The sequence below is a fragment of the Xenopus tropicalis genome, chromosome 5, assembly GCF_000004195.4.
Source record: "Xenopus tropicalis strain Nigerian chromosome 5, UCB_Xtro_10.0, whole genome shotgun sequence".
In the NCBI taxonomy this organism is placed as follows: Eukaryota; Metazoa; Chordata; class Amphibia; order Anura; family Pipidae; genus Xenopus; species Xenopus tropicalis.
The window spans coordinates 153,194,255-153,213,009 of NC_030681.2; the positions used below are offsets into that span (position 1 = coordinate 153,194,255).

The 18,755-nt window shown below is 41.8% G+C and overlaps 1 protein-coding gene across 1 annotated transcript; it reads right to left on the reverse strand.

Moving 5' to 3' along the window:
- Positions 1 to 8,249: 8,249 nt before the first annotated feature.
- On the reverse strand, positions 8,250 to 17,319 carry pomc (proopiomelanocortin). Its single transcript, NM_001011318.1, is given in 3 exon segments — positions 8,250 to 9,265; positions 12,443 to 12,585; positions 17,281 to 17,319. Coding segments are annotated over 2 exon segments (789 nt in total). The 5' UTR covers positions 12,572 to 12,585; positions 17,281 to 17,319; the 3' UTR covers positions 8,250 to 8,605.
- Between the last annotated feature and the right edge of the window lie 1,436 nt (positions 17,320 to 18,755).

Here is an 18,755-nt window from a genome sequence, read left to right on the forward strand (position 1 = left end):
GTGTCGGACTGGGGTGTCAGGGGCCTCAGGTTCCCGTGACCAATATACAGTGTCGGACTGGGGTGTCAGGGGCCACAGGTTCCCGTGACCAATATACAGTGTCGGACTGGGGTGTCAGGGGCCACAGGTTCCCGTGACCAATATACAGTGTCGGACTGGGGTGTCAGGGGCCACAGGTTCCCGTGACCAATATACAGTGTCGGACTGGGGTGTCAGGGGCCACAGGTTCCCGTGACCAATATACAGTGTCGGACTGGGGTGTCAGGGGCCACAGGTTCCCGTGACCAATATACAGTGTCGGACTGGGGTGTCAGGGGCCACAGGCTCCCATGACCAATATACAGTGTCGGACTGGGGTGTCAGGGGCCACAGGTTCCCATGACCAATATACAGTGTCGGACTGGGGTGTCAGGGGCCACAGGTTCCCGTGACCAATATACAGTGTCGGACTGGGGTGTCAGGGGCCACAGGTTCCCGTGACCAATATACAGTGTCGGACTGGGGTGTCAGGGGCCACAGGTTCCCGTGACCAATATACAGTGTCGGACTGGGTGTCAGGGGCCACAGGTTCCCGTATCCAACATACAGTGTCGGACTGGGGTGTCAGGGGCCACAGGTTCCCGTATCCAACATACAGTGTCGAACTGGGGTGTCAGGGGCCACAGGTTCCCGTATCCAACATACAGTGTCGAACTGGGGTGTCAGGGGCCACAGGTTCCCGTATCCAACATACAGTGTCGAACTGGGGTGTCAGGGGCCACAGGTTCCCGTATCCAACATACAGTGTCGAACTGGGGTGTCAGGGGCCACAGGTTCCCGTATCCAACATACAGTGTCGAACTGGGGTGTCAGGGGCCACAGGTTCCCATGACTAATATACAGAGTCGGACTGGGGTGTCAGGGGCCACGAGTTCCCATGACCAATATACAGTGCCGGACTGGGGTGTCAGGGGCCACAGGTTCCCACGACCGATATACAGTGCCGGACTGGGGTGTCAGGGGCCACAGGTTCCCACGACCGATATACAGTGCCGGACTGGGGTGTCAGGGGCCACAGGTTCCCACGACCGATATACAGTGTCGGACTGGGGTGTCAGGGGCCACAGGTTCCCGTGACCAATATACAGTGTCGGACTGGGGTGTCAGGGGCCACAGGCTCCCATGACCAATATACAGTGTCGGACTGGGGTGTCAGGGGCCACAGGTTCCCATGACCAATATACAGTGTCGGACTGGGGTGTCAGGGGCCACAGGTTCCCATGACCAATATACAGTGTCGGACTGGGGTGTCAGGGGCCACAGGTTCCCGGTGACCAATATACAGTGTCGGACTGGGGTGTCAGGGGCCACAGGTTCCCGTGACCAATATACAGTGTCGGACTGGGGTGTCAGGGGCCACAGGTTCCCGTGACCAATATACAGTGTCGGACTGGGGTGTCAGGGGCCACAGGTTCCCGTATCCAACATACAGTGTCGGACTGGGGTGTCAGGGGCCACAGGTTCCCGTATCCAACATACAGTGTCGAACTGGGGTGTCAGGGGCCACAGGTTCCCGTATCCAACATACAGTGTCGAACTGGGGTGTCAGGGGCCACAGGTTCCCGTATCCAACATACAGTGTCGAACTGGGCAGTCAGGGGCCACAGGTTCCCGTATCCAACATACAGTGTCGAACTGGGGTGTCAGGGGCCACAGGTTCCCGTATCCAACATACAGTGTCGAACTGGGGTGTCAGGGGCCACAGGTTCCCATGACTAATATACAGAGTCGGACTGGGGTGTCAGGGGCCATGAGTTCCCATGACCAATATACAGTGCCGGACTGGGGTGTCAGGGGCCACAGGTTCCCACGACCGATATACAGTGCCGGACTGGGGTGTCAGGGGCCACAGGTTCCCACGACCGATATACAGTGCCGGACTGGGGTGTCAGGGGCCACAGGTTCCCACGACCGATATACAGTGTCGGACTGGGGTGTCAAGGGACCACCCCAGTTGCAACCTTTTTCTTCCCCCTTCGAGAGGCAGAATATATGGCAGCTTTCCCTTTTCCACCCCCGGCCAGTCAGTGAACTGCCAGGGAAATACCTTCACCCAATAATAAGGAATACTGCCCCTGCCAACTGTAAGTCAGGCCCAAATCTGTCCTAGGGCACTGCCTGAAATAAGGGTTGGCAAAGCCTTGAACCTCCTACAATTGAATGGAGGGTGCCTTATGCTTACGTACTTTCATCGGGGCACTGATACCACCTGCCCCTATCTCAAATGCCACTCTAAGTGCCTGACAAAGGCATTCGCCCCACCCCAGATGGTTCGTTCCAGTACACAGTGCTGCCTTCTGGGGTACATGGGGTTAATGCCATATATCAGAGAATGGCGGACATTATTCTCAAACTCTTACTATCTATGCCTCAGCCCATATGGGTCAGTCAGTCTGGGGGAACCAGTGCAGGAATTAATGGGAAACCACCTGGGCTAAGGGGTGTGGCTGTGTGTAAGTGCTCTGCCCAGGAAGCAGGAAGTAGGAAGCAGGAAGTGAAAGAGTGTTAATTAATTTTGTTACTTTTTATTACTTATCTTACTATTCAGGCCCCTCTTCTATTCATATTCTAGTCTTTCATTTAACCCACTGTCTGGTTGTTAAGGTAAATAAGACCCTAGCAACCAGATAGCTACTGAAATTCCAAACTGGAGAGCTGCTGAACAAAAAGCTAAATAACTGAAATACCACAAAACATAAACAATGAAAAGCAATTGCAAATTGTCTCGGATTATTAATGTCTACATCATATTGAAATTTGATTGTAAGGTGAACAAACCATTTAATAAAAGAACATGAGTAGACGTTATGTTTGCAAATCCTTGCTGTGAATAAACACAGGCAATATCTGCTATAGTTTCCCTTTGAAAAAGGTACTACTATTCCTGCCATTTGATTGGAATTCCACGTGTCCTTTATACATTTATCCCTGTACCTAAAAGTATATAATAGTGCTACTATTGTGCTGCTGTTCCATTAGGCGGGGGCTCAGTATAATCCATTTGTGGCTGGGAATGACTGAATCATTTTCAATTGTCACTCCGGCAATCTACACAAGAGCTGCAAAGAGGCAACCTTGGCCAATGTTCCATTTAATTACAGACCAATTATATATCTTCTCCGTTACATGTGTCACCAAGATGCCACGTATTGTAACCATAGGCATGAATGTGCTGCTCGGGGTATGGGAAGGAAGAACGAGATGTTTTAGAAGTTGGAACCTTGCGCACAGAACAGTAATGGTGCAACTTGCACAGCCACCCCAGGGGGAATCCTATGATCCCAGGGGGCGGCCCTTAGTACATAAAATGGCAGTTTCCTATTTAGGATTACCCAATGGCACATACTGCTAAACAAGTATATTTATATGAAAATGGTTTATTTAGATGAAGCAGGGTTTTACATATGAGCTGTTTATGCAATATATTGTTATGGAGACCTATATTGTTTGGGGGTATAGCTTTCCTTCAAAGCAGACCCCCCCCCTTGTAGCTCTGGTTCCCCTGCTGTATCGTATTTAGGCCTCTGCCCCAGGCTCACCATTGACACATCCTTCCCTTCTATAAATATGTAGTAACTCAGCTGGTTTTATTGGGAACGACTAAATAAACAGATATGTGACATGTAGGCTTGAAGCACCGGGAGAGGCCGACGGGTGGGCAGGAACTGGCACAGGGGTGGCAGCAAAAGACACAGGAAAAAAGGCTATTTATGAAACATCTAATTTTTATCAAGGGGTGTTACTTTTTACACCTGATTTTACAACAGAACCCCTTTAAAGGGGAACTCCACCCAAACACAACTTAAAGTGATACTGACACGTATTAATGTATATAAAAAGTTCCCTATAGATCACGCTGATCGTTTTTCACTGCCTCTGTAAGTCATTGTTACTGTAAGTCCCTAAACCTGACTGTTTGGCCAACCTGACTGTCTCTTCCCAGCCTGCCAGTTATAACGGACCCCTGCGGCCAGGCCCGGATTTGTGGAAAGGCCACAAAGGCCCGGGCCTAGGGCGGCACAAGTGTAGGGGCGGCATGCCGCCCCTCCGCAACAGAATTTTTAAATTTGGCTCCCATACGGAGCAGTTGGGACCTCTCCCCACTTATCCGTATGGGAGTTTAAATGTGCGATTGCGCCTGCGCATTGATCGCGCATGCGCACTCAGGGGGAGAGGGTGCCGCGCGATCACGCATGCGCACTCGTGGGGGGGGGCGGGGGCGGCCTCGGGGCGCCGAGAAGTTAAATCCGGCCCTGCCTGCGGCATGCAAAGACAATGTTATGAAAGATGTAAAAAAAAAGGTTTGATTTCTGGTGTCAGTATTTCTTTAAGCTTTTTGAAACATAAACATAATTTCAAGCAACTTTGCAATATAAATCAATTAAAAAATATGCAGCTTTTTTATGATGTTTAATCTAATAATCTGGTTTGGAACAGTTCCCTAAGCCCCGCCCCCTGTTCCCCTGCTGATCTGGCCGACTACTGATCTGCTTTGTGACCACACCCCCTAAATTCCACATCTATTTTACAAAATTTGACAGGTTATGTAAAGTTCTGGGGGTTTTGGGGTCTTGTTTTGTGTTATTACAGTTTTGCTAATGAAGGTGAAGTTGCCCTTTAAGCTGCGAGTCTCAGTTCCCCTTAAGAGACCTGTTTAACTTATTAGTTACAATTGTATCTCAGGGTAGGTGCGAGTATTCTGGGCTCTGCCAAAAGCCCCCTTATCTAATTAAGTTTGAGAAACTTTGTATCTTTTTTGCCATTCAGTGAAGGAGATCAAAGGGAAACATAAAACTTTAATAAGAATGCGGTACTGCGGGTGAAAATCGGGACAGTTGGGAGGTATGAACAGCCCAGTGCAATGCATTGTGGGTTATGTAGTTCCTGCATGCTGTCTGTAAGCTGTGGGGAAGTTGTTACAATCTGTAACATCAGTGTTTTAGTCCCTCCTCCCCTGCCAGGATTTCAAATGATGCAGAAAGAGAAGAACAGTTTTGCAGCTGGATTTCAGCATATAAATGGGATTTATGGGATTACAGTAATAGGGATATTATGGGTGTCTGTGTTGTGGGGGGCTCTTTAACACATTTTGGTTTGGAAGCTGTAGTTCCCCTGTAACAGCACGTTAGGTATCACATAAAATCGCAATAACGCGCGTTTGGCCCTTAGTCACCAAGCCACGTTAGTCACATTGCCCCCCGGACCCACCGCTGGAGCAGCTGTATGAGGGCTCAGTAAGTGCTGTGTGTGTTGCCTTTTGTTCCATGAGAATCCCTGGGAGTGAGCTCACACTGTACAGCGAAGGTTACTGCCATTGAGTGGAGCCTAGAACAGCAAACAATACACTGAATTGCAGGAACAAATGTGCATAAAGAATGGAGCACAATGGATGTTTTTCCCTCTGACCTCAGTGTGAAGAAGAGAAACATTGTTTGTTTGTACTGAACTACATCTCCCCCTCTCAGCATCTCCTCAGCCGCCATAGAGACTGCAAGGGAAGGCCAGAGTGCCAAGCTGCCCCTCCTAAGGCATTAAATGTAATGATAATGTTATTATTGGGGCATGAGTCTAGTTTTATGGTTTATGGTGGGGTTACTAAGAAATGTTTATCTATCATCTAGCTCTCCCTGTTTTTTTATAGTCTATCATCTATCACTATCTATCTATCTATCTATCATCTATCTATCTATCTATCTATCTATCATCTATCTATCTATCTATCTATCTATCTATCTATCTATCTATCATCTATCTATCTATCTATCTATCTATCTATCTATCATCTATCTATCTATCTATCTATCATCTATCTATCATCTATCTATCATCTATCTATCTATCTATCATCTATCATCTATCTATCTATCATCTATCTATCTATCTATCTATCTATCTATCTATCTATCTATCTATCTATCTATCTATCAATCATCTATCTATCTATCTATCTATCTATCTATCTATCTATCAATCATCTATCTATCAATCATCTATCTATCTATCTATCTATCTATCTATCAATCATCTATCTATCAATCATCTATCTATCTATCTATCTATCTATCTATCTATCTATCATCTATCTATCTATCTATCTATCTATCTATCATCTATCTATCTATCTATCTATCAATCATCTATCTATCTATCTATCTATCTATCTATCTATCTATCTATCTATCTATCTATCATCTATCTATCTATCAATCATCTATCTATCTATCTATCTATCTATCTACCTGCAGGTATCAATGCCCAATAAATACAGGTACCAGTGCCCCATATACACAGGTATCAGTGCCCAATAAATACAGGTACCGGTGCCCCATATACACAGGTATTAGTGCCCAATAAATACAGGTACCAGTGCCCCATATACACAGGTATCAGTGCCCAATAAATACAGGTACCGGTGCCCCATATACACAGGTATTAGTGCCCAATAAATACAGGTACCAGTGCCCCATATACACAGGTATTAGTGCCCAATAAATACAGGTACCAGTGCCCCATATACACAGGTATCAGTGCCCAATAAATACAGGTACCGGTGCCCCATATACACAGGTATTAGTGCCCAATAAATACAGGTACCGGTGCCCCATATACACAGGTATTAGTGCCCAATAAATACAGGTACCGGTGCCCCATATACACAGGTATTAGTGCCCAATAAATACGGGTACCAGTGCCCCATATACACAGGTATTAGTGCCCAATAAATACAGGTACCGGTGCCCCATATACACAGGTATTAGTGCCCAATAAATACGGATACCAGTGCCCCATATACACAGGTATTAGTGCCCAATAAATACAGGTACCGGTGTCCCATATACACAGGTATTAGTGCCCAATAAATACAGGTACCAGTGCCCCATATACACAGGTATCAGTGCCCCATATACATAGGTATTAGTGCCCAATAAATACAGGTACCGGTGTCCCATATACACAGGTATTAGTGCCCAATAAATACAGGTACCGGTGCCCCATATACACAGGTATTAGTGCCCCATATACACAGGTATTAGTGCCCAATAAATACAGGTACCGGTGCCCCATATACACAGGTATTAGTGCCCAATAAATACAGGTACCAGTGCCCCATATACACAGGTATCAGTGCCCAATAAATACAGGTGCCGGTGCCCCATATACACAGGTATCAGTGCCCAATAAATACAGGTACCGGTGCCCCATATACACAGGTATCAGTGCCCAAAAAATACAGGTACCAGTGCCCCATATACACAGGTATCAGTGCCCAATATACACAGGTATTAGTGCCCAATAAATACAGGTACCAATGCCCCATATACACAGGTATTAGTGCCCAATAAATACGGGTACAGGTCCCCCATATACACAGGTATTAGTGCCCAATAAATACAGGTACCAGTGCCCCATATACACAGGTATTAGTGCCCAATAAATACAGGTACCAGTGCCCCATATACACAGGTATTAGTGCCCAATAAATACGGGTACCGGTGCCCCATATACACAGGTATTAGTGCCCAATAAATACGGGTACCGGTGCCCCATATACACAGGTATTAGTGCCCAATAAATACAGGTACCGGTGCCCCATATACACAGGTATCAGTGCCCAATAAATACAGGTACCGGTGCCCCATATACACAGGTATTAGTGCCCAATAAATACAGGTACCGGTGCCCCATATACACAGGTATCAGTGCCCAATAAATACAGGTACCGGTGCCCCATATACACAGGTATTAGTGCCCAATAAATACAGGTACCGGTGCCCCATATACACAGGTATTAGTGCCCAATAAATACAGGTACCGGTGCCCCATATACACAGGTATTAGTGCCCAATAAATACAGGTACCGGTGCCCCATATACACAGGTATTAGTGCCCAATAAATACAGGTACCGGTGCCCCATATACACAGGTATCAGTGCCCAATAAATACAGGTACCGGTGTCCCATATACACAGGTATTAGTGCCCAATAAATACAGGTACCGGTGCCCCATATACACAGGTATTAGTGCCCCATATACACAGGTATTAGTGCCCAATAAATACAGGTACCGGTGCCCCATATACACAGGTATTAGTGCCCCATATACACAGGTATTAGTGCCCAATAAATACAGGTACCAGTGCCCCATATACACAGGTATAAATGACACAGCAGAAGGATTTCCTTTGAGCAAAATAATAGTCGGATAGCCATTAAGATCTGAAAGTTTTATTTTTCCATTCATTTACAATTTTGTACATTTCTTTTTTTATCAGATATGAAAATAATTTAGCAAACTGAAAAAAAATCTTTGCACTCATAGAACCATTTATTTCTTTCTATATGTACAGCGTTACAATATCAGCATTTATCAGAGAGTTTCCTGGTATTGTACATTCCAAACTAAGAGAAACAGAAGATAAAACATCAAGTGAAAAAGTGAGATAAATACCCTACTACAAAGGCAATTGGTAGGCATTGATCATTGGATGAATGGAACTGTATCTATTGATAAACACGCTGGTGAATCTGTATGGAGCTCTGGGTGGAACGTGTGCTCGTAGGAACCCTACTGACCCTTTTTGTGGGTGTTTTTGATGATGGCATTTTTGAAAAGAGTCATTAGAGGTGTCTGGCTCCGCTCAGGAGTCATAAATCCCCCATATCTCTTATCTTTGGGTGGGCTGCCCCATCGGAAGTGATGCATCCTGTAGTTTCCATTCTTTTTCGTTAGAGCGCTTTCCACTTCGTTGTCTTCAATGTCCTCATCAAGGTCGATATCCGGATAGTCGAGTTCTAGGGATAATTCTCTTCTTAGCTCCATGGGGTAGTTCTCAGCGGACTCTTCTTCCACTCCGTTGGGGTACACCTTAATGGGCCTCCTCTTTCTCCCAACGGGTTTCCCCCATCGGAAGTGCTCCATAGAGTAGGCTCTCTTATTCTCCTGCCTGTCCAAGGGTTCCCCTTCCATGTTGTCGCCTTGAGCGTTCTGTTCCATGTTGTCACTCACGGGAAACAGATTAAATACAGGGTAATTAGAAATATCTTCGCGTTTGTAGCCCGAGCTGCTCCCATCGTTCCCTGTGCTGTTCCTTCTGCCGAATTTATTCCACCGGAAATGGGTCATCACATATTTTCTTATACTTTCCGACAGAGGCTGCAAATGTCCATTTCCCGGAAACACAGGGGACTCGGCGGAGAGGTCCATTTTACATGCCTTGATGCATTCCTAGGAGGGACAGAAAATACATCAAGCAATTAGTCACTAGGTCCGTATTCCCTACCTGCTCTTCCTTAATGAGTTCTTGGGCAGAAGAAAGTAGGGATGGAGTTAGACTTGAAGATTCAGCTGAAATTGAATCTTTTTTTAAAAAAATTCTGGAAGTCCTGAATTCTGGATTCCTGGCATTTCTTGTTGACTCTACGCAACTAAACATGACAGTTTTTATCCCCCCTCAGATTTAAATATGAAACTCTGGGTTGGAATTACGTTTGGTTTTCGGCTGAATCTTTTGTGGATGATTTGGTGTTTGGCCAAATCCAAAAATGATAGATTCTCTGTATCCATAGAAGAAAGGCTTGTATTCGGCTCAATCAGACTCTTTTAGGGTGAAGACACACGGAGCTACTTGTTGTTGCTACTAAACAAGACAATGCTGATCATTTACTGATAATTGTCCCTACGTGGGTTTAGCAGGGGCAATTCCCAGTACTGTCTATAGCAGGGGATTTTTGGGCGTTTAGAAGCCGTGACAAGTAGCTGCAACAATGTAGCTCTGTGTGTCTTCACCCTTAAACAGTGACGATCTTCTAAATCCTGGATTTGGGAATCCCTTTTATCCCTTCTTAGAATTCTGGGCAAGTGAACTTTTTACAATTTTTTTTAAAAAAATGTCATCCCCAAAATGATGGAATTCTGTGCGTCCCTAGAAGAAAGTGATAGTATTTCCCATTGGTCTATATCAATGATCCTCAACCAGTGGCTCGGGGGGAACATGTTGCTCCCCAACCCCTTGGATGTTGCTCTCAGTGCCCCCAAACCAGGGAGTTATGTTTGAATTCCTGACTTGGGGGCAAGTTTTGGTTGAATAAAAACAAGATTTCCTACCAAATAAAGCCCCCTGTAAGCTGATAGGGTGCATATAGGCCCCTAATAGCCAATCACAGCCCTTATTTGGCTCCTCCATGAACGTTTATGGTGCTTGTGTTGCTCCCCAAGTCTTTTTACATATGACTGTGGTTCCCGAGTAAGAAAGGTTGGGGACCCCTGGTCTAGAATACGATTGAGGACAGGTAATTAACTGACACACATTCTAGAATAAACATAAAAGTGCCTATAAGACAAAACAACTGAGCTCATCAAGCGATTCTAGAAGAGAAAGTTCTATGGACAGACTTAAAGTTCATTCTCATATGCCGACACTATTTTTTTAATGAAAAACACCGAAAAGCCTACACAAGTACAGGTATAGGACCCGTTATCCAGAATGCTCAGGACCAAGGGTATTCCGGATAAGGGGTCTTTTAAATCTGGATTTTCATACCTTAAGTCTACTAAAAAAATCAATAAAACATTAATTAATTAAACCCAATAAGATTATTTTGCATCCAATAAGGATGAATTATATCTAAAATAGAATCAAATACAAAGCACTGCTTTATTTTTACAGAGAAAAAGGAAATCAGTTTTAAAAATTAGAATTATTTGATTAAAATGGAGTCTATGGAAGCTTTCCATAATTTGGAGCTTTCTGGATATTGGGTTTCCGGATAAAAGATCCCATACCTGTACACTGTATGGGTAAATATGTTTTGGAAAAAATGTGTTCTAATACTTTTAAGACGTTCTAGCTGTAAATGTTAACCAGGCACCCAAATTATAGCGGCCAGTTAATAAATTATATATTATAGGGGAACGTCACCCAAATAATAAAAAAGTTGCTCGGTGAAAAAGGTGATTCTACACAACTGTCCAACTCTGATTAAACATTTCAGTGATTATTATAGTTATTTATTGATATATTTGGGATGCACAGAATCCAGGATCTCATTCAGGATTTGGAATCTTTAGTACAGGGGACCCCAACCTTTCTTACTCGGGAGCCACAGTCAGATGGAAAAAGACTTGGGGAGCAACACAAGCCCCATAAAAGTTCATGGAGGAGCCAAATAAGGGCTGTGATTGGCTATTAGGGGCCTCTATGCACCCTATCAGCTTACAGGGGCTTTATTTGGTAGGAAATCTTGTTTTTATTCAACCAAAACTTGCCCCCAAGTCAGGAATTCAAAAATAACTCCCTGGTTTGGGGGCACTGAGAGCAACATCCAAGGGGTTGGGGAGCAACATGTTCCCCCCGAACCACTGGTTGGGGGGCTTTAGTGTATAGCAAACTGAATCCAAATACACGGTGGCATAAATGTTACATTTTCCATATTTTTAAAAATAACAAAAAAGTTTGAAGTAACCCGAACACATTTTTTTCTCAGTTTCCGTCAATTTTACAAAAAATTGAAATCAGAAAAAAAACAATTGCGCTATAATCTGATTTTTGACTTTTTTTTTAACACTCCCCGTTGGCTTCTACGGAAGCTCGGCAGGTTTTAGCGACCACATTTTTACGTTTTTTGGGAACATTTTCGACTTGAAAACTCAAATGAAAAAGTAACGACATGAAAAGGGGTCTCAAAACTGTCCAACTAAAAAACTGTCAAATGTTAATAAACCCCGCCTTTAATAAGTCATGTGACTATCGTCCTGGGCAAAAGAAGGAGAGCGCTAACAGCTGATGCAATTTTTAATTGTATTTAATTACGATTTGGATTGAGTTTGGCTATGACATAATATCAAGCCAAATCCAAAAATGATATATATAAAAGCTAATAGACCAAAAGGACTCTGGGAACAAATTCCATAAGGTGTATCCTATAGGCTAAAGCTCACCCACTGGGTTTTAAAAGCCCCCATGTAAATGGGATTTCGTTAGGAGCCTTATGGAATTTGTTCCCAGAATCCCTTTGGTCTATTTGCATACGTATGAGGTGTCTCCTCAACCCTTTTGACTTGTTTATAACAACTAATGAAAGCAATACCTGCCTGCCTGTTCTCTGCACTGCTGGTTCTGACTACACGGACCATTAAGACAATTAAGATTAATGTTTGACTAATTACTCCTGATATTTACTTGGGATTCACACGTTCGAGCAGCAAGGAAAATAATAATAATGAAAATACATTTAATATCACCATTACATATACAATATATCCATTAAACGCAAACTAAAGTCTAACATTTAATTTTTACATTTTTTTAAAATCCTGATTACAATCTGGAACCCCCTCCTAACTGCCATGTACTAACATATGTATCACTGGTTTGGGCCCTCCTCCAATATTTCTTTCTCTTACCAGAACTCCATCTTCACTGCTGAGGTCTGCACATCGGCTGCTCTCCCAGCACTGGCCCTGCACCTCTCCGACATGGAATATAAATGCCCCGAGTATTGCAAGGGAACAGCCCCAGAGTGGCCGAAACATTTCAGGACTGGAGGCTAAAAGGAAAACAAAATGTCAGTGAATATAAAAAGCATAAACCTTAAACCATTGAGGGCTGATCATACAATAAATATTCCTTTACTCTCTAAACTCTACAACCTTCTGACATAGGCAGCAAGTGTTGCTAATTAAACCCAATAGGGCTGTTCTGCCCCAATAAGGGGTAATTATATCTTAGTTAGGATCAAGTACAGGTACTGTTTTATTATTACAGAGAAAAGGGAATCATTTAACCATGAAATAAACCCAATAGGGCTGTTCTGCCCCAATAAGGGGTAATTATATCTTAGTTGGGATCAAGTACAGGTACTGTTTTATTATTACAGAGAAAAGGGAATCATTTAACCATTAAATAAACCCAATAGGGCTGTTCTGCCCCCAATAAGGGGTAATTATATCTTAGTTGGGATCAAGTACAGGTACTGTTTTATTATTACAGAGAAAAGGGAATCATTTAACCATTAAATAAACCCAATAGGGCTGTTCTGCCCCAATAAGGGGTAATTATATCTTAGTTGGGATCAAGTACAGGTACTGTTTTATTATTACAGAGAAAAGGGAATCATTTAACCATGAAATAAACCCAATAGGGCTGTTCTGCCCCAATAAGGGGTAATTATATCTTAGTTGGGATCAAGTACAGGTACTGTTTTATTATTACAGAGAAAAAGGAAATCAATTTTAAAAATCCTAATTATTTGATTATAATGGAGTCTGTGGGAGACAGGCTTTCTGTAGTTTTTTTAAGTAGATAAATCTAATTCCTTACCCTGAAAACTACGGTATGTTTATCCTACGTTGATATCGGACCAAAGATGCGGAACACAATGATGGTTATTAGCTTCACAAAATGAATTCCCAGTCACTCTCTCTATCAGGGATCTTGTATAGCAATGGCATTCCCTGGATATTTCATTAACTGATCTGCACAGCAACAAATATTCACTTTTTCCAATAAACTTTCCAGATTTTGTTTGCTAGTCACATTTACCCTTCCACTAATGACCGAATAAACATTATATAAGTATTTAATTTCAATGTAATTCACATTTGTCATCTAATTACAGTTCAGTTGGGTTGAAAAAAGATCAAAGTCCATCAAGTTCAACCCTTCCAAGTAAGCCCAGCACCCACACATAGACCCACACTGACCTATCTATACCAACTTCAGTACTAACTGTAGATTTTAGTATGAGTTAATTTAGATTAAAAAGGGCAAGTAATACCAAAGGCAGAAAGCAGTTATATTTGAAGTACCAAAACATGCTTGTTTTCTCATTCCTTCATTCATTCATTTTTTATATATATAATATATATTAGGGATACACCGAATCCAGGATTTGGTTGAGGATTCGGCCAAGATTCGGCTTTTTTCATCAGGATTCGGATTCGGCAGAATCCATACTCCTGGCCGAACCGAATCCCAATCCTAAAAATCACATGACTATATATATATATATGTGTGTGTGTATATTCTTTTTTATATATATGGTTTTACCTTTTTATTCTATGTATTTTTGTATAGAAAATCAATGAATGAGAAAAGAGGATTGTGCTTCAAATATGACTCTTCTTGTGTAGTTTTAAACTTTCATTCTCCCACTAGAAAATATAAAAATATATAAAACAATATATTTTTAAAAAGAAATATATATATATATAGATAAAAAATGAAAGTAAAAAACATATAGTCCCTTGTCTAATATAACTGTAGATGATGCGAAACAAAACATTATATATATAATATATATTTTTATATTAGAAATTAATGAATGATAAAAAAGCTTATGAATGTATATAATTATATTATGAATATACTCTTTTTGTGTAGCTTTTTGCTTTCATTCTTACCCCATAAAAGACTTGTATAGAGAGATAGATACATAGGATAAAGAATGAAGGTAAAAAACTTTTAGTCCCTTGTCCAATACAACTGTAAGTGAGTCAAAATAATACATTTTATTATATATTTTATATAGAAAATGAATGAATGGGTTGTGTTTCTAATAGGATCTGTTGTTCTTGTGTTTTCACTTTCATTCTGTTACCCCAAACACATACACACACATATATACATATATATATACTGCATATATATATATATATATGGGAAAAAGAATGACAGTGAAAAACGTTTAGTCCCTTGTGTAATAAAACTATAATTAAATCCAAATAACACATTGGACATAATCTGTATAACTTGCTTGGAATTAAACAACTCTAACGCCGGTGTAGGATACACATTACATATACAGTAAGTTTATCAGAGCCAATAAAACTCACCAAATAAAGAGATAAAAAAGAATAAATATTGATAAGAGGGTTTGAAGAATAACCTTGGTGCCTTTGTATGAATTGTATGGAGCCCCGCGCTGCGCAGCCATTCAGCTCCAACTTCAAACTGTTCTACAGTAAAGTGTTTTCATTGCTGCGACGTTATTGAATAAATATGTGTGTGAGTGTATATATATATATATATTTACTTATTTATTTATATATGTGTGTCTCTGCATTAACCAGTTGCTGCCATGATAGATTCAGTTAACTATAAACTATTTTAGTTGGGATCAAGTACAGGTACTGTTTTATTATTACAGAGAAAAGGGAATCATTTAACCATGAAATAAACCCAATAGGGCTGTTCTGCCCCAATAAGGGGTAATTATATCTTAGTTGGGATCAAGTACAGGTACTGTTTTATTATTACAGAGAAAAGGGAATCATTTAACCATGAAATAAACCCAATAGGGCTGTTCTGCCCCCAATAAGGGGTAATTATATCTTAGTTGGGATCAAGTACAGGTACTGTTTTATTATTACAGAGAAAAGGGAATCATTTAACCATTAAATAAACCCAATAGGGCTGTTCTGCCCCCAATAAGGGGTAATTATATCTTAGTTGGGATCAAGTACAGGTACTGTTTTATTATTACAGAGAAAAGGGAATCATTTAACCATTAAATAAACCCAATAGGGTTGTTCTGCCCCCAATAAGGGGTAATTATATCTTAGTTGGGATCAAATACATGTACTGTTTTATTATTACAGAGAAAAGGGAATCATTTAACCATGAAATAAACCCAATAGGGCTGTTCTGCCCCCAATAAGGGGTAATTATATCTTAGTTGGGATCAAGTACAGGTACTGTTTTATTATTACAGAGAAAAGGGAATCATTTAACCATTAAATAAACCCAATAGGGCTGTTCTGCCCCCAATAAGGGGTAATTATATCTTAGTTGGGATCAAGTACAGGTACTGTTTTATTATTACAGAGAAAAGGGAATCATTTAACCATGAAATAAACCCAATAGGACTGTTCTGCCCCAATAAGGGGTAATTATATCTTAGTTGGGATCAAGTACAGGTACTGTTTTATTATTACAGAGAAAAGGGAATCATTTAACCATGAAATAAACCCAATAGGGCTGTTCTGCCCCAATAAGGGGTAATTATATCTTAGTTGGGATCAAGTACAGGTACTGTTTTATTATTACAGAGAAAAGGGAATCATTTAACCATGAAATAAACCCAATAGGACTGTTCTGCCCCAATAAGGGGTAATTATATCTTAGTTGGGATCAAGTACAGGTACTGTTTTATTATTACAGAGAAAAGGGAATCATTTAACCATTAAATAAACCCAATAGGACTGTTCTGCCCCAATAAGGGGTAATTATATCTTAGTTGGGATCAAGTACAGGTACTGTTTTATTATTACAGAGAAAAGGGAATCATTTAACCATTAAATAAACCCAATAGGGCTGTTCTGCCCCAATAAGGGGTAATTATATCTTAGTTGGGATCAAGTACAGGTACTGTTTTATTATTACAGAGAAAAGGGAATCATTTAACCATGAAATAAACCCAATAGGGCTGTTCTGCCCCAATAAGGGGTAATTATATCTTAGTTGGGATCAAGTACAGGTACTGTTTTATTATTACAGAGAAAAGGGAATCATTTAACCATTAAATAAACCCAATAGGGCTGTTCTGCCCCAATAAGGGGTAATTATATCTTAGTTGGGATCAAGTACAGGTACTGTTTTATTATTACAGAGAAAAGGGAATCATTTAACCATTAAATAAACCCAATAGGGCTGTTCTGCCCCAATAAGGGGTAATTATATCTTAGTTGGGATCAAGTACAGGTACTGTTTTATTATTACAGAGAAAAGGAAATCATTTAAACATTAAATAAACCCAATAGGGCTGTTCTGCCCCAATAAGGGGTAATTATATCTTAGTTGGGATCAAGTACAGGTACTGTTTTATTATTACAGAAAAAACAGGAAAACATATTTTAAAATTTGATTAAAAAGGAGTCTATCTGTAATTTGGAGCTGGATAACGGATCCTATACCTGTATTACAAAATCGTTAAAACCATTTTAGATTTTAAAACTGCTATATTTACACATATTATTACATTTAAAAGCCATTAAAAATTGTTTCATGTCATTATTTAATATCGTTGCCCATGAAATTGCAATGCAGTACATTTTTGAAAACACAGATAAAAGAAGAGCAAACGAAGAGGGAACCTGTTTCAATAAAAGAATATTAAATATTTTTGGGGGGGCTTTTTCTAAACTTTAAAAAATCAAAAGGAATAAAGTAGAGGCAGGGGAAGGCTTAGGTATAAGCAATGTATGAGGAAAGGGAGACTGTATGTGGGAAAGGGCTTTCTTACCTGTTGATTTCAGTATTTCCAAGCTGTGCACTTCTTTGCCTGTGTCCTTCTCTCATCTCCAGGGCTGGTCTTTATATACCACATTTTAGCATTGTCTAGGGGGGAGAAGGGAACGGAGGATCTTCCGGACAGACCTTTCCCAGCAGAAGAGGAGGAGGAGGAGAAAAGTCAGGGTATAAGGTTGCATGTAAGAGACAGAACGGATGATTAGGAAAGAAAAGGTTGCTGGAAAGTCATGTACATGATATCTCCGTGGACAACAGGGATTAGCACCTTCCCTATAGAAAGACAAAGGTTCCCCAATCCCCCGGGATTGAACTTTTTTAACGGAGATTAATTAGAAGCTATTCACCCTTTGCAGTTGGCATTAAATAGCAATAAATGATCAAGGCAAATACGTAAATGGTGTATTCTGAGCGGGTTGAACCCAATTGGTTTTGCTACTCTTTAATTAGGGTGACGGCCAGTTTCCATCTAATAGGGAAAAGCCACTAAAGGAACAGGTGTTGGTCAGAAAGGGCATTTACATGGGGATCAGGGGGGTCAATTGCCTCTATCCACCCTAACAGAATCCACAACAGGTCTTGATTGCGTCGACTACATGTATCAGAAATATCAGGAGTATTGGAAAACGGGTCCCATATTGAACTCTTTAACATGGGCTAAAGAAGCAAAAGTTACTTTTACTACACAGTGGGACAGACTACTAGTTACATATCATTGGCCTTATAGCAAGAAAAAAAGAATAAGTTGAACAAAATTGAAGAAAATGCTATTATAAATTGTAACTATTGAAGCTCTTTCAGTGTTTTCTTTCGTTCCTGTTTCAGGATGGCAGTTGCTCATCTAAATTTGGACTTTCTAAAGTCATGGTTGGCCTTGTACTAGTGGGGTGGGACAGTAGGGTGGGACAGTATGTTGGGACAGTAGGGTGGGACAGTATGTTGGGACAGTAGGGTGGGACAGTAGGGTGGATGGAGTGGGACAGTGGGGTGGGCCAATAGGGTGGAGCAGTGGGGTGGGAAAGTAGGGTGGGACAGTATGTTGGGACAGTAGGGTGGGACAGTATGTTGGGACAGTAGGGTGGGACAGTAGGGTGGGACAGTAGGGTGGGACAGTAGGGTGGGACAGTAGGGTGGATGGAGTGGGACAGTGGGGTGGGCCAATAGGGTGGAGCAGTGGAGTGGGACAGTAGGGTGGGACAGTGGGGTGGGACAGTAGGGTGGGACAGTGGAGTGGGACAGTAGGGTGGGACAGTGGGGCGGGACAGTAGGGTGGGACAGTGGGGTGGGACAGTGGGGTGGGACAGTAGGGTGGGACAGTGGGGTGGGACAGTAGGGTGGGACAGTGGGGTGGGAGAGTGGGGTGGGACAGTAGGGTGGGACAGTAGGGTGGGACAGTGGGACGGGACAGTAGGGTGGGACAGTATGTTGGGACAGTAGGGTGGGACAGTAGGGTGGATGGAGTGGGACAGT